The sequence below is a fragment of the Mobula birostris genome, chromosome 13, assembly GCF_030028105.1.
Source record: "Mobula birostris isolate sMobBir1 chromosome 13, sMobBir1.hap1, whole genome shotgun sequence".
In the NCBI taxonomy this organism is placed as follows: domain Eukaryota; kingdom Metazoa; phylum Chordata; class Chondrichthyes; order Myliobatiformes; family Myliobatidae; genus Mobula; species Mobula birostris.
In genome coordinates this window covers 110,956,310-110,972,460 of record NC_092382.1, presented here as the reverse complement: position 1 = coordinate 110,972,460, position 16,151 = coordinate 110,956,310, and the positions used below count along the sequence as shown (strand labels likewise).

At 49.6% G+C, this 16,151-nt stretch overlaps 1 protein-coding gene across 1 annotated transcript in view; it reads left to right on the top strand.

The window, feature by feature from the left end:
- The first annotated feature begins 458 nt into the window (after positions 1–458).
- The window catches only part of LOC140207344 (oxidized low-density lipoprotein receptor 1-like), a 172,532-nt gene continuing 156,839 nt past the window's right edge, over positions 459–16,151 (top strand). The window contains exons 1-4 of the mRNA XM_072275887.1: positions 459–554; positions 1,224–1,310; positions 1,792–1,863; positions 3,526–3,645. Coding sequence (XP_072131988.1) covers positions 1,244–1,310; positions 1,792–1,863; positions 3,526–3,645 — 259 coding nt within the window. The 5' untranslated portion in view covers positions 459–554; positions 1,224–1,243. The remainder of the gene's footprint in view (positions 555–1,223; positions 1,311–1,791; positions 1,864–3,525; positions 3,646–16,151) is intronic.

The window sequence follows — 16,151 nt, the reverse complement described above, 5'->3', positions numbered from 1 at the left end:
CAATGCAGTGCCGACCCTCAAACCCTGCCTCCCATATAAGCCCCACCTTAAATTCTTCCATATACCTGTCTAGTAGTCTCTTAAACTTCACTAGTGTATCTGCCTCCACCACTGACTCAGGCAGTGCATTCCACGCACCAACCACTCTCTGAGTAAAAAACCTTCCTCTAATATCCCCCTTGAACTTCCCACCCCTTACCTTAAAGCCATGTCCTCTTGTATTGAGCAGTGGTGCCTTGGTGAAGAGGCGCTGGCTATCCACTCTATCAATTCCTCTTACTATCTTGTACACCTCTATCATGTCTCCTCTCATCCTCCTTCTCTCCAAAGAGTAAAGCCCTAGCTCCCTAAGGCTTCCGAGCCTGTCCACAGTTCTGTGTGGATAAACCTACCATGTGATTCCTTTCCTATGTGCAATCTCACCACCCCGTCCCCGCCCACTCCACGCCTCCGCTTCCTTCCTCTTTCCTCTGCATCATAACGGCTCTCAGACACACACACACACGCAATCTTAGAGGCAGACACACAATTCAAGACTTCAGGAACGGCTGGAGGTAGGGAGGTGGTGGGGAAGGTGGAATGACGAGAGGGTGAAAAGGAGCGGGTGGGGGTGAGGGTGGGAGTGAGGGAGAGGGGTGGGGGAAGGGCACACGGAGGGACGAGTAGTGCAGAGGGAAAGAGGAACAGTGTGGGGGAGGGAAAGGAGAAGCGAAGGAGGATGTGGAAAGAAGGGACAGAAACAGGAAGAAGTGAGTCGGAGTGAACGAGGGGGGAGGGGGGAATTGGACTGGAGAATGTGAGAGAGGGATGGGTATCCCGAGGCAAAAATAACACCCAACGCCTTCCCCACCTTCGTCAAGTCGGAAGCGATAAATATGGTGGGAGATGTGGAAGGAGACAGAGAGGGAATGCAAGAGAAATGAGGAATGGGACATAGGAGAAAGAAGGGGAAGGAGGGAGAAAGAGAAAGAGAGAGAGAGAGAGAGGGAATGAGAGAGAGAGAGAGAGAGAGAGAGAGAGAGAGAGAGAGAGAGAGAGAGAGACTGCCGTGCGATAAGGAAGGGAAGACAGAAAAGACAGAGGACGAGGAAGAGAGAGAGTGGGTTGGGTTTGCGTCCTGTGTCCAGTCACTCTCCATATCACTCTTCTCCCTCTATTTCACACTACCCTGCCCCCACCACATTCATCCCACACACACTCAATCACTCTCCTATCCCTTTCAGGAGATCAAGAACTCGATACGATGGATGAGAGCGAGACCTACGCGAACATGCGTTTCACAGGAGCGGACACACAATCTCCTTCGAGAGGTGAGTGATGCAGAGAGAGGGAGAGAACTAAACACTGTGTCTGACACCCTGGAAATATGAGATGGGACAGCGTGTACGGAGCTCCACACTGTGCCTGACACCGGGGAGGAGGGTTGGTCGGTCAGTGCTGAGGGCGCTTTACTCGGTGCCTGACACCAGGAGCTTATGACGAGTCGCTGTGAAGGGAGATTTGCTCAGTGACTGACTCTGGAATCTGTGAAGGGACAGTGTGGAGAGAGATCACTGTGTTTCTCTCCAGGAAATAGGTGATTGGACTGCGTGGAGGAAGTTTTACTCTGTGCCTGCCCCAGGAGGGTGTTATGGACAGTGTGGAGGGAGCTTCAGTCTGTGTCTGACCCGGGGAGTGTGTCATGTGAAGTTGTGGAGGGAGTTTTACTCTGTGTCTGAACCCGGGAGTGTATCATGCGACGGTGCGGAGGGATCTTCAACCTGATTCTCACCCTTACTGTTGTGTTCCCAGCTGAACCTGATGTATCGTACGTGGAACTTAACGTCACGGCCCTCTCCGCTCCTCGGGTCCGGAGAGATGGAGGTCAGTATCATTTTTGTTGAATTGACTGTGTTTCGGTAACGTGTCCACTCCTGTCGAGAGATCTCAGCGCATGCGCACAGTTGACCCTAATGATAAGCTGCTGTAGAATAAGACGGAGGGAACCGGTGGCTTTGGCCATGATGTGGGAGGTCTGTGGGAGTGTCGGTGTGGAGGGTGCGCTCTGTGAGGTACGGTGGGTATTCAGCACCATGGCAGCAGGGAGCTGTGTTTGGTGGGGACGGTGCATTCTGCGAGGGGATGTGTGGACGGAGCGTTGTGGGATCGGGAACGGGGCAGTGCTGTGGAAGGCGTCGGAAAGGAGGGGTGCTCTGGGAGGCGTGGAGTGGTGGGTGTTACATGGAATTGGGTGAGGAGGGATTGCCGTGTGAATCATCGGTGAGGATAAAGAGAGATTGAGGATGGGGAGCTGTGTGGGGCACGGAGCAGAAGGAGCACCGTTGGAGCGGTCGGTGAGGAAAGGAGGGACATCTGTGGGAGGGGTTGGTAAGTCGGGAACACCATTGGAGGGGTGCTGAGGACGAGGGGGGACATGGAGGAGGCGGAGAGGAGACAGCGTTGCAGAATTTGAACGGTTCTCCGAAAATTCTAACCATCTTTCTCTCTCTTCTGATCACCCTGTCAACCTCTTTCTCTTCTCCTATACCTCCTCTCTCCCTACTTCCCCTCCCTTCTCCCCTCTCCTTTGCCCCCTGCTCCTCACACCTCATTCCCTCCACTCTCCCTTCCCTTCTAAACCGCTCCATCTTTTCTACCACTTTCTCCCACTACCCCTCTCTCCATTCCCCTTCTTTTGCCCACTCTCTCTAAACTCGCTCGTCTATCAACACCCTTCTCTCTCTCCCCATCCCTCTCTCCCTTCCCACTAAACTCTCCCCTCCTCTTTCCCGCCCTTCTTCCACCCACTCCCCCTTTTCCCCCAATATCAACCACTCTCCCTTCCCTCACTTGCCCGACTCTCCGTATTGGCCCCTCTATCACACTCCACCATTCTCCCTTCCTCACTCTCGCTCTCTCCTTCGCACTCTTTCCCTCATTCTGTGCTCATTCTCTGACCTTCTGCAATTTGCCCCGTTTCTCCTTCCTTCATTTTCTCCTTGTTCTCTCCCCTTCGCCCCATTTTCCGCTTATCTCCCGCTCCGCAACATCATCTCTTTGATGATCCCTTCCCCTTCTTCCCTCTCGCTCATGCTTTCCCTCCTCTCCCTTCCCCTCTCTCACATTCTCTCTCTTCTCCTGCCTCTTACCCCCTCGCACTCCCAATTTTCTCCTTCCATCTGTCTCCTATCTTCCTCCGCTCTCTTTGCTTTCTCTCGCCCCTCTCCCTCTCCCTTCCGTTCCTCCCTCTGCCACTCTCTCCGTATCTCATACCCATACTCTCTCCCCATTCACTCACTCCCAATTCGTCGTCCATTGCCCTTATCGTTCATCATTGTCTCCTCTTTTCCATCCATCTCTCATCCTTTTTCTCCCCCGTCTTCACCCGTTCCTTCAACTTCTTTCTCTTTGTTTTTCATCCTTTCTCCGCTTCACTTAACATACTCTCTCTCCCTGGTCTCCCTTCGCCTCTAACTGCTCGCTGTCGCTGTCCTCCCTCCTCTTTCTCTTCCCTTCTCTCTCATCCTCCCTCGCTCGACGCCCCAGCTGGTCTGAGCTCCACCTACGCAGAGGTGAACTGTCCGAAAGACGAGCCCGTCATCGATGAGGACGAGGCCCCTCCCATTGCCGCAGGATCCCGCAAGCAGACAACCAATGCCCAAACAGGTCAGAGTTCACCATTATGACGTCATTATGTCATATGCGGAAGTGTGTGTATTTTTAAGTGCTTAACATTTCTCTCCTTCAGCTACATTTCTTGCATCTCGTTCCACATACGGACCGCCAATTGGTTACAAACTTTTGTCACAAGGGTACCCAATTATTTTTTTACTCTCTCACTTTCTGCGTGTGCACTCTCTTCCGCGATTCTCCTTGATATGCGCATTCAGCCTGTCTGTGCCCCTCGTGGTTTTATACACCTCTGTAAGGTCACCAGTGCACTCCAAGGAAGAATGTCCCTCTGTAAGGTCAGTCCTACGCTCCAAGGATTAAAGTTCAGAACTGCACGACATCTCCTAACTAGGTCCCTCGAGTCCCCGCAACATCCTCGTAAATTTCCCTCTGCACTTTTTCCAGCTGAGTGACATTTTTCCTACAGCACGACCAACAAAGCTCAACACCCAGCTCCGATTCCGGCCTCACCGGCATCTTGTACAACTGCAAAGTGACCTCCCAACTCCCGAACTCAGTGCCCTGACTGGTGAACGCGAGCGCGCCAAACACCTTCTTCACCGCCCTGTCCACCTGTGACTCCTGTCCTTCTACGGCCCCTTCCTTCCTCAAGGCTGCCTGTCCTCCACCAATCTCCACACAGCGCATTAATTCAATCATCCAAGTCTTTGACATAAAATAAAAAGAATCGGTCACAACTCAGAAACCCTGTGGAACATCACAAGTCAGCGGCAGCCAACCAGGAAAAACACCTTTTATCCCCACACTTTGCCTCCTGTTCATTGCTGGTCGCCCCATTACAGAAAGGAGCCGAGGCTTTGGAGAGGCTGCAGAAGTGGTTCACCAGGATACTGCCTGGATGAGAGGGCACAAGCTGTGCGGAGAGGATGTACAGAATCGAGTTGTCATCACCGGCTCTGAGGATGACGAGAGGAGATCGGATAGAGTTTTGTTAGATTACGAGAGGAAGAGATAGACAGACAAACAGTATTTTTTTTTCCCTGGGGCTGAAATATCAGATCCCAGAGTGCATGCAACCGAAGTGAATTGGTGAGGTTTGAATAGAGGTGTAAAGAGGCTGTTGTTTGGACACAGAGAGTGGTGCCTGGATTTGCGCTTCCTGGGTTGGGGTTGGAGACAGACACAGTAGGGAGTTTCACGAGATATTTAGGTAAGCCAATGAATGTGAAGGAAACAGAAGAGATATGGATATTGTGTAGGCAAAAGAGATGAGGATGGTTATCCATTTGATGAGGAATTCATGTATCGGGGACAACTTTGTGGGCCGAGGGGCTGTGCTGGTCAGTCTGTGTTCTGTGTGTGCAAATACTTTACGGTATCTGCGAGGCAGCATGTCCTAAACGCACAAAGCCGTGTTGAACACGAAGCTTCCGTCCAAGTCTTTGCCACAGGCGGCACCGATCCGTGCGGAACACAACCAGTCACGGGCGGCCAACCTGCGACCACCGCCCACTCTGTTCGGTGGGCAAGTCAATTTCGAATCCAAATGGCCCATTCACCGTGAATCCCATGCATCGCAATCTTGTGAATGAAACTCCCACCAGAAGATTTATATAAAAGGCCCGTCTGCAGTCAACTCTGTAACACCCCATTGACCTGCGTAATAAAGCCCAAATCTCTTTCGAATGCACAGTTAAGCGCCTTGCCGTTACAGGTGTCCTGTCCCTATACAACTGAATTTCCAGAGCGCAAAACCTCACACTAACCCAGGATAAACTCATCTACCATTTTTGACTCAGATCTTTAACAGCTCAAACGGCACTGAATGTATTGGCGATCTTCTACACTGTCCACCATACCACGAATCTGCATGTCGTCTGCAATTTTACCAACCCACTCATATTCAGTTTCTCTGAAGTCGGTCCTAATGCATCATATACAACCTTGAGATTCAGAGCTTTAAAATTGTCCTTGGATTAACATATTTATTAAATAACTGGTGTGGGATCGGCTGTTCCGGCACTTCAAGCCGCGCTGCCCGGCAATTTCCCAAATTATTCCTAGCCTAATGACGGGACAATTGACATTGACCGATGTATGTCCCAGCTGGAGCGTCTTTGGAATGTGGGAGGAAACTGGGGCACCCTGAAAAATCCTACTGAGTCACGGGATAAGGTGCAAACTCAATGCTGGCGGCGGCGGGAGCTGAACCTGGCTCGCTGGTACTGTAAAGCGTTTGCTGACCACGACGTTAACATATCGCCCACAACATGTTAATCCCTACAAGACCGTTATATATCCCACGTGTAAGGAAAGAACAAAGCTGGCAAACAACAATTCAACGATGAAAAATAATAAACTCTGAATCTGGACGGCCAATTCCCCGTGGATCCCAGGTTTCCTAATCGCCTGGATAAGCCTCCCCTGAGGGTCCCAGTCAAATGCCCAATTGAAGTTCACGGTCACAACGTCCTCGACTCTAACTTCACAGTTCAGCTCAGATGCAGAAACAGAAACAGCCAGACATTAGACAGCCTTTGCCGAGTACAGGATTTAGCACTCTCAGCGATGATGGATAAAAATAGATGGGATTGAGAGAACGAAGGGATGACAGAACATAGTACATAGAATAGTACTTCATAGTTCAGGCCTTTCGGCCCACAATGACGTGCCGACCCTTAAACCCTGCCTCCCATTAAAAAAAAACATCTTAAACTCCACCATATACCTGTCTAGTAGTCTGTTAAATTTCACTAGTGTATCTCCTTCCACCACTGACTCAGGCAGTGAATTCCACGCACCAACCACTCTCTGAGTAAAAAAAAAACTTCCTCTAATATCCCCCTTGAAGTTCGCACCCCTTCCCTTAAAGCCATGTCCTCTTGTGTTGAGCAATGGTTTCCTGGGGAAGAGGCGCTGGCTGTCCGCTCTATCTATTCCTCTTAATACCTTGAACATCTATCATGCCTCCTCTCATCCTCCTTCTCTCCAAAGAGTAAATCCCTAGCTCCCTTAATCTCTGATCATAATGCATACTCTCTAAACCAGGCAGCATCCTGGTAAATTTCCTCTGTATCCTTTCTAATGCTTCCACATCCTTCCTATGGTGATGTGGCCATATCCTTCTTCTCGTGATCGTGGTGGAAGGAGAGAGCGTGAACGGTGGGTGGAAGGGAGTCGCAGTAGGGGACACGGCTGAACTCACACACACACACTAAATGGACTATCTACAGGTGCGCATGAACAGGAGCCGAAACAGAACATCGGAAATAGGCCATACAGGAAGATCTGCCTACTCTACCTATTGACGTCCGTCCTCATCGCTATAGTGGCCGGACTCTCGATCTATGGTGAGTCTGGATGGAGTCAGAAAGTGAACAAACTGAGTGGAATGAAATGTCCGCGTGAAATCTCACAGTGATGACGACACGCCCCTGAACATGACACCAACACACCCCTCACCGTAACACCGACACACCTCTCGCCGTAACACTGACACATTTCTCACTGTGCCAATGACACGGCCGTTACCGTTACATAATCAAAACTCAGCTTGACACCGACACGTCATTCACCATAACAGCAACAATCCTGTCAGCGCAGTACTGACACGCCCCTGTACGTGACAGGCTTATGTCCCTCACCGTGACGCAGACATAGCACTCACAGTGATTGCAACGTACTCCTCGCTGTGACATCGACATGCCTCGAACTGACACACTTCTCAAGGCGATAGCGAAACACATCTCAACGTGTCACCCACACGTCCCTCACTGCAACACCAACATGACCCTCACTGTACGCAGCCCCCATCGTTACCCCAACAAAACCCTTATCGCGACACTGATATACCCTGCAGCGTGACAAAGACAGCACCTCACGGTGGCACGGACGCCCCTCACTGTGAGTCCAACAAAACCATCTACTTGTCAGCAACACGCCGTTCACTCCTGGCATTAGCAAGGTCCACAATATGGCACATACACGATCTCCACCGCGATAGAAGTGCGCCTCTCGCCGTAGCACGAAACTAACACACCTTCACTTTAACACTCGTCACCATGACACTTCTAACCTGCTCAACATGAACCGCACCGCACCGTGACACTGACACACCGCCACTGCGTCCCGCCGAGACCCATGACGCCGACTCACATGATAGTGTAAACTCTAAACGTACTTCACCATCTCTCTCAGTATCACAGACTTGTCAGTCTCAGATCACCTCCGACATAAAGTACCAGCAACTTTGGGAACAGTATCAGGAGATGAACAGAACACAGATCCAATATCGACAACTGGTCTATGAGTTGAACTCAACTTTTGAATCCAAGACATCCGAGAATTTCCGCCTGAATCTCTCCCACAGCGCCTGTGTCCAGAACCTTTCTGTCCTCAACAACAGCATCTCCATCTTTAGAACGAAGATCAGTTCTTTCAAATGGACGAAGGCCGAAATTTGCCATTTTCTGACCAGTGTAAGAGGTGGGACGGCATCGCCATTAACCTTACTCCGTTCCTCATGTGTGAGAGAGAGAGAGAGAGAGCGAGAAAGAGAGAGAGAAGGGGAGAGAGAGAGAGAGAGAGAGAGGGGGAGAGAGAGAGACAGAGAGAGAGAGAGAGAAAGGGAGAGAGAGAGAGAGAGAGAGGGAGAGAGAGGGGGGGAGAGAGAGAGACAGAGAGAGAGAGAGAGAGAGAGAGACAGAGAGAGAGAGAGAGAGAGAGATGGAGAGAGAGAGAGGGTGGTTGTGGAACAGTCTGGAGGGAGATTCCGTTTGCATCTGACGATGAGAGAGTGCAAAGGGACAGTGCAATATTGCGACGGGAGTTTCCTTCTGTGTCAGACACCGAGATGTGTAATGGGTCGGTGTAGAATGAGCTTAATTCTGCGTCTCACCCTGGTGTGTGCCATGGGAGAGTGTGGAAAGAGATTCAGTACTCACTCTTCCTGGTTTCCAGAGCAAACCTGTCCCACGGACTGGATCACAAATAAAGAGCGGTGTTATTACGTATCCAGGTTTGAAACATCCTTCTACAGAGCGAAGCGAGAATGTTCAAACCGTGATTCAAGGCTGTTCGAAATCAATTCAGAAGCTGAAACGTTAGGAGTCATACCGTAACACAGGACTCATCACAAACCCCTGGTGTCAGACACAGAGAGATACACCGTCCACAACATCCCATCACACAATCCCGGGGTCAGACACAGAGTCAGCCTGCCTCCACAACGTCTCATCACACTGCTCCAGGGTCATACACAGTGAATCTCCCTCCACACCGTCCCATCACACACTCCCGGGGTCAGACACAGAGTGAATCTCCCTCCACACCGTCCCATCACACACTCCCGGGGTCAGACACAGAGTGAATCTCCCTCCACACTGTCCCATCACACACTCCCGGGGTCAGACACAGAGTGAATCTCCCTCCACACCGTCCCATCACACACTCCCGGGGTCAGACACTGAGTGAATCTCCCTCCGCACCGTCCCATCACGCACTCCCGGGGTCAGACACACAGTGAATCTCCCTCCACACCGTCCCATCACACACTCCCGGGGTCAGACACACAGTGAATCTCCGTCCACACCGTCCCATCACATACTCCCGGGGTCAGACACAGAGAGAATCTCCCTCCACACTGTCCCATCACGCACTCCCAGGCTCAGACACACAGTGGATCTCGCTCCACACCGTCCGATCACGCACTCGCAGGGTCAGGCACAGAGTGAACCTCCGTCTACACAGTCCCATCACACATTCCCTGGGTCAGACACAGAGTGAAACTTCGTCCACACCGTCCCATCACAATATCCCGGAGTCAGACACAGAGTGAATTTCCCTCCACCCGTCCCATCACACACTCCCGGGGTCAGACAGTGAGTGAACCTCCCTCCACACCGTCCCATTACGCACACCAGGCGTCAATCATAGTGAAATTCCCACCACGACGTCGCATTACACACCCCCGGGGTGAAAGGTGAGTGAATCTGCCTCGAAACCGTCCCAGCAGAACACCCTCCGCACCTTGGGCACAGAATGAAATTATCCTCAGCGTCCCGTTACACACTTACGGGGTTAGATACAGTTTGATGCTCCCTCCCAACGGTCCCATCAGGCACTTCTGTGGTCAGAGAAAGAGAGATTCTCCCTCCACACCGTCCTGTCGCACTCCCGTGTTCAGACACAGAGTGAATCTCCCACCACACCGTCCTGTCACACACACCCGTGGTTAGACACTGAGTGAAGATCCCTACACACCGTCCAATCACACACTCCCGGGGTCAGACACTGAGTGAAGATCCCTCCACGCCGTCTCATCGCACATTTCCGGTATCAGACAGAGAGTGAAGCTCCCTCCACACAGTTGTATTACACACTCCTGTTGTAATAAACTGAGAGATGCTAAGTAATTAGTTTTCGATTTCCGGCATTAAGTGAAGGAATTTAATTTTACAGAGCTTTGTTTCCCGAACTCTGTACTACCGAAACGGTGCATACTGGATTGGAAAATGCGAGGACGGGTGAGATTCGGAATGATGTGTTGGGTGAGATTTCGGGAATGAAATGCTCCACACCGGAGAAAATGGGATTAGTTTACGAATGAACTAGGTTTGTGGGAAGAGGGAGAGGGATTGGGATTTGTTTGAAGACTGTACGAGGTGGTCGGGAGGGTGTGGCACAATAGGAATATTTTCGGGAGCCATACTTGACTGCCGGGGAAGGACAGGGCAGTGAGAATATTTTGACGATGGGCAGTGGCCTCCCGCGATTATTTAACTGGGATTATTTTGGTGACTGGGGCAGAGCTGTGAGGAGTGCGAGATGCAGTGGAATTTGTTTGGAGTCAGACACGTATCTGGACGCAGAGTCGGAATAGTTTGGCGACAGGCGTTGCTCTGTGAGAAAAGAGCTATGCAGCAGGATTAGTTTGGGGGTAACACTGATCTGAGGGGTGAGAGTGGGGCAACTGGATTAGTTTGGAGACCGATACAAGGATGTCGGCACAGAGTCGGTCAGTGGGTCTAATTTGCAGTCTGACGCAGGGCTGAGGAAACAGTGAGGTGCAATGGGATTAACTTGGAGACTGACATGAACTGTGGGGATAAGGAGGAACAGTGGGATTGATTTGGCAACAGACACAGGGCTGCAGGAAGAAAGTGTGCATCTGGGTTTAACTTCGGGACTCCGTGAGTCGGTGGAAAGTGTGCGGGATAGTGGGATTTGTTTGGGGACTGAAATACATCTGAGGGGAAAAAGTGGGTGCGTTCGATTCGCCTTGGGACGGCCACAGGACTGTCGAGACAGCGGGACGACGGACCGGAGGCTGTGGGGGAGGTGGTGTAGTTGGAGTAATTTGGCGACTGGCACAAAGCACTGGCGAGACGTTGGGACAGTGGGATTATGTTGCGGACGTCACAGGGTTGCGGAGATGACGCGGGTTTAATGGGATTATTTTGGAGACGGTCTTGGGTTGTCTGCTGGATCTGTTTTGTCTCTGTTCAAACTTTTTAACCATTTTTGATAGGAATGCTGCGAATGGTCTCCTGTACAAGGTGTCCTCTGGAACGGCCACCTGCAGTGAATGCAAATGGAATAGAAGGCGTGACAATTGTATTTATGATAAACACCATTTCATCTGCGAGAAGTCTGCACCCTGCTGCCCGGATATTCCTGAAAGGATCCAGAATCTCTGTCAACAGCCCGAAGAGCCGATTTGAATCAAGTGATTACCCCGTCCTCCCTTTCCTTGCCTCTCCTCCACTCTTACTCACCCCATCCTCTGAAATTACTCCCCACACTCTCTGCCCCATACCTTCTACTGTATTCTTCTCTTCTTGCAACCCCATTCTCCCCACCACACATGGACAAACCCCTCTCTCCATCTCTCCCCGTCTTTCTCGCCTTCCCTTCCCCATCCCGCTCTTCCTCAATCACTCTAACTCTCTCTCTACCCCCTCTCCTCACCCTGTTTCCTCGACCTTTCACCGCCCGCTGTTGCTCCGCTCCCTCTTCCAACCTCTTTTCTCTTTTCCTCCCTTTTACCCTCTCTCTACCCCACTCTCTCCTTCCCCTCTCCGTTCTCTTTAACACCTCCGACTCCCTGATCTCTCCCTCTTTCTACGTCCCACCCACTCTCAGCACAATCCTGTGCCGTCTGGATCTCGATACCCCGACCCTCGGTAAATGTTTATGCGGATTCACTCTGTCTCTGCTCCTCATGAGGTTATGCAACTCTGTAAGGCTACAACTACACTCCAAGGAATAAAGACTCCTTCCCCCCCTCTCTCCATCTCAATCTCCTGAGTCCCGGCAGTATCCTTGGAAATCTCCCTGTACATTATATCCGGCTCAATGGCATTTGTCCCAGAGCGGGGCGACCAAAACTGTTCGGCCACACAGACGTCTTGTACCGCTGCCGCGAGACCACCCGACTCCTGTACTCAAGGGGGATAATAGAGGAAGTTTTATTTTTTTTTTTACTCACAGAGTGGTTTGTGCATGGAATGCACTGCCTTAGCCAGTTGTGGAGGCAGATACACTAGTGAAATTTAAGTAATTACTAGACAGATATATGGATGAATTTAAGTTGGGGCTATTATGGGAGGCAGGGTTTGAGGGTCGGCACAAAATTGTAGGCCGAAGGGCTGTACTGTTCTGTGCTATTCTATGTTCTATGTTCTGTCACCCGCCCTCCTTTAGAAGCTGCCACGATTCCGCGAGGAATTCCGTCATCCCCGACCTTCCCAACCCCATCCCCGTGTCCGTTAACGGCTCCATCGGCTAAATCCCTCCCAGACTCCGTCGCCGCCCCACAGGCCTCCCGCTCTGTATTCACTGAGAGTTGTGGACAACATGAGGGGGAAATGACGTCTGGTGCTCCACCTCCCCACTTCCGCTGGATATCTATCACCGGGATCGGAGCCTCTCCACAGCTCTGCATGTACAGGCCAGTCGAGCGGTTCCACACCGCTTGCATCAGTGTCTGCAATGTTATCACCCTTTCCCTGGCCTCCTCTCCCTTCCTCTTACTTCATTTCCTCGCAGCACACCATCCGGTATCACACACACACACACACACACACACACACACACACACACACACACACACACACACACACACACACACACAGAGCATCTCCGAGAGACACACACAATTCGAGACAACTTGAACGCCGAAGTGCTGCGTATTGGTGAGTGGGGAGACCGTAGGAGGGAGAGAGTTTCACACTTCTTCTGATTCCAGTTGAGTGTGCTGCGATGATGTGGGAGATACTTCACATGTCTGACCCCGGCAGTGTGATGGGATAATATTTAGGGAGCTTCGCTGGTTGTTTATGACGCCGAGAGTGTGTGATGGGACGGTGTGGACGGAGCTTCGTTCTGTGTATGACCCAAAGAGTGTGTGATGGGACGGTCCGGAGGCAGATTCACTCTGTGTCTGACTCCAGGAGTGTGTGATGGGACGTGCGGAGGGAGATTCACTCTGTGTCTGACCGCGGGAGTGTGTGATGGGATAGTGTGGAGGGAGATTCACTCTGTGTCTGACCCCGGGAGTGTGTGATGGGACGGTGTGGAGGGAGATTCACTCTGTGTCTGACCGCGGGAGTGTGTGATGGGATAGTGTGGAGGGAGATTCACTCTGTGTCTAACCCCGGGAGTGTGTGATGGGACGGTGCGGAGGGAGATTCACTCTGTGTCTGACCCCGGGAGTGTGTGATGGACAGTATGGAAGGATCTTCACTCTGTGTCTGGCCCCGGGAGTGTGTGATGGGTTGTATGAAGGGAGGTTCGCTCTGTCTGTGACTCACAGTTGTATGTCAGAGGATTTCGACGTTTAAACAGACTCCAATCAGAGATAACGAGCTGGAAAATGGCAACTCAAAAGTTCTGCTGCAAAGGCTTCAATATGAGCACCCTTTCTGTGGCCCCACACTCTCCTCGCCTTTCTTCCTCTTCTCTCAGCACACCATTCCTTCCGTATGATTCACAAGAGAGTGAGCGAACAGCCGGAGGTCCGGGTCTATGTAGGTAGGAATAACATCAGTATGAACAGGGAGGTTTTTCTGCAAAATGAGATCAGGGCTTTGGCTATTTAATTAAAGGACAGGACGGTTACGCGTCCCAGTGAGGCCAGACAGTAGAATATCCTGTTGTTTATATCCAGTAGAATATCCTGAGCACGAGGCTCAGGAGTTGGTGTAGGTGGGAGGGCTTCAACATTTGGAATCCTAGTGTTTTTTTTTCCAAGGAAGGTGGGATCTTTACTGAGGGGATGAAAGGATGTTTACTCCTAAACTAGAGGGGAATTATTATCTGAGCGGGATGGTTTACCAGGACTGTGCATGAGAGTTTGGTGCAGTGATGCTGAACTCAGAGATGCAGGGGTTGGTATTCAAAGTTTCAGAGCAGATAGCGAATGCGTGTGGAGACAGATGTTGTAAAGACTCAGTCAAAAGCCTGAATCAAAAGATTGAATAATGATATTGTAGCGATTGTTGAGACTTGGTTGCAAAAGGAGAAAGCAGGACAGCAAAATATTTCGGGCTTCCTTATTTTTTGACGTGATTAAACGCAAGAAATGAAAGGAGCAGGGGTGATATTACTAGGCAGAGTAAATACTACCGCAGTGCACAATCAGAATAGACATGGAACTGGTATAAGTGAGGCATTATGGTTGCAAATGATGAATAAGGAATGGATGATGTTACATGCTCAAGGAGATCTGTTTTTTTTTTGAATGATGTGAAGGTCTGTTGGAGGTCACCTGCTGTGATTTTCCCGCCGATGTGAGGTCACGTGGTGGCATGTGCACCATGGGTATGTAAGGGTCGACCCAGATGACGCAGTAGGTTTTTAGTTTGTAGATTTCCAGGTAGAATTTGCTGTGTCTCCGTTTCTGTTGCGTGTCTGTTTTTGTGACGCAGTTTCATTTTTAAAACGGAGTGTGCGTTCTGTTGCAAGATACAATATTACACGACTGGAAATTTTGCTAGATGTGTTTATTTACTCAATTCCAACAGTAGAAGGGAGAGTGAAGAATTTATCGAAGTACAGTATCGAAGGAGCGAAAGGAGTCGCCATCGTTCGGCAGTTTAACAAAGGATCGACCTCATTGAGTCTTCGTTGGCGAAGTACCGATCAGCATCGCGGATAATTCTTGCCAAAATCAGCAAGGTGTTCATACAAATGTTTGCTCTCTCTCTAAAAGAACTTAAGGTCATTTTTGTTTTAAACTGTTTATTTTTGGCATCGTGAATCCTGTGGACAGAACCAGCAGTAAAGTCGAGCCTGTGAAGAAATCCTTCTCCAGAGAAGTCTCTCCCAATTGAACGTATAAATCTGTTGGACTTTAGAAAATTTATCGCTTTAAGAACTACATTTGACTTTATCGCTTTTAGAACTACTTTCGCATTTAACCCTTTAAGAACCAGTGCCAAGTGTCGATTTGTTGAGCGGCTGCATATCGGTTAACTTCCGCTTAAAGCATCCGTTTGTATTTTTTTACCTTGTCGTTTATCCGTGTTTAATAAATGTTTGGTTCTTTTTATATAACCTGTCTCTGTTGATATTCATGTTGCCGGTTACGTAACATAATCTGTGGGGGCTCGGGGGTGATGTTCCTATTTTGAGTTTAAGTACAGGTAATTACAATTTTGATTTGGAAAAGGGAAATACCCGTTTTTTTTTTTTTTGTTGTTGTTGCTGTTTGATTGGTGTGTGTGTTGTACTCGGCACCAATGGATATTAACGGGTTTTTGGAGACCCCGGACTCGGCATCTTTAGAGAATGCAAGAAAACATGAGGAATAGGAGATTGCTAGGAATTTGGATATTAAAGGAATGACGAGGAATTCCACCAAGGCTTTCATACAAAGAAAAATTGCTGAACATTATATGACTTTGAATTTATTTGATGAGGAGATGTCAGATAAGTCTCCAATGAGTAATCTGGAAATGCAGTTACATCTTGAAGAAATAAAGTTAAAGCAATTAGAAGCTGATTTGGAAAAAAAAAGTCGGTTAGAAGCTGTAAATAAACAGAAGAAATTCGAGGCTATGGTAGCTATTAATTTAAGGGAATTTAAAGAAAGAGAAGCTGAAAACCAGAGGAAATTCGAGTTAGAGATGCACGAATTAAAGTCCGGGGGTCAGTCTTCTGGTTCTACGAAACAGTTTATTGCTGGTCGTGAGGTTATTTTGGCTCCTCCATTTAGTGAAGCTGATGTGGACAATATTTCCAACATTTCGAACCAGTTGTACTGAGTTTGAAGTGGCCGAAAGACCAGTGACCAGTGATGTTACAAAGTATAAATAAAGTCAAGGCACATCAAGTTTATACAGCTTTAGATGCTGAGCAAACACTGGATTATGATATTGCTCAGCAGCACATATTAAAAGCATATGAGATGGTTCTGGAAGCCTATAGAGAAAGATTCAGAAGTTTGAAGATATCAGTGGAAAAAATCGTATGTGGAATTTGCCTATGAGAAATCTGTGTGTTTTGAGGGATGGGTTCCCTCTAAAAATATGAATGGG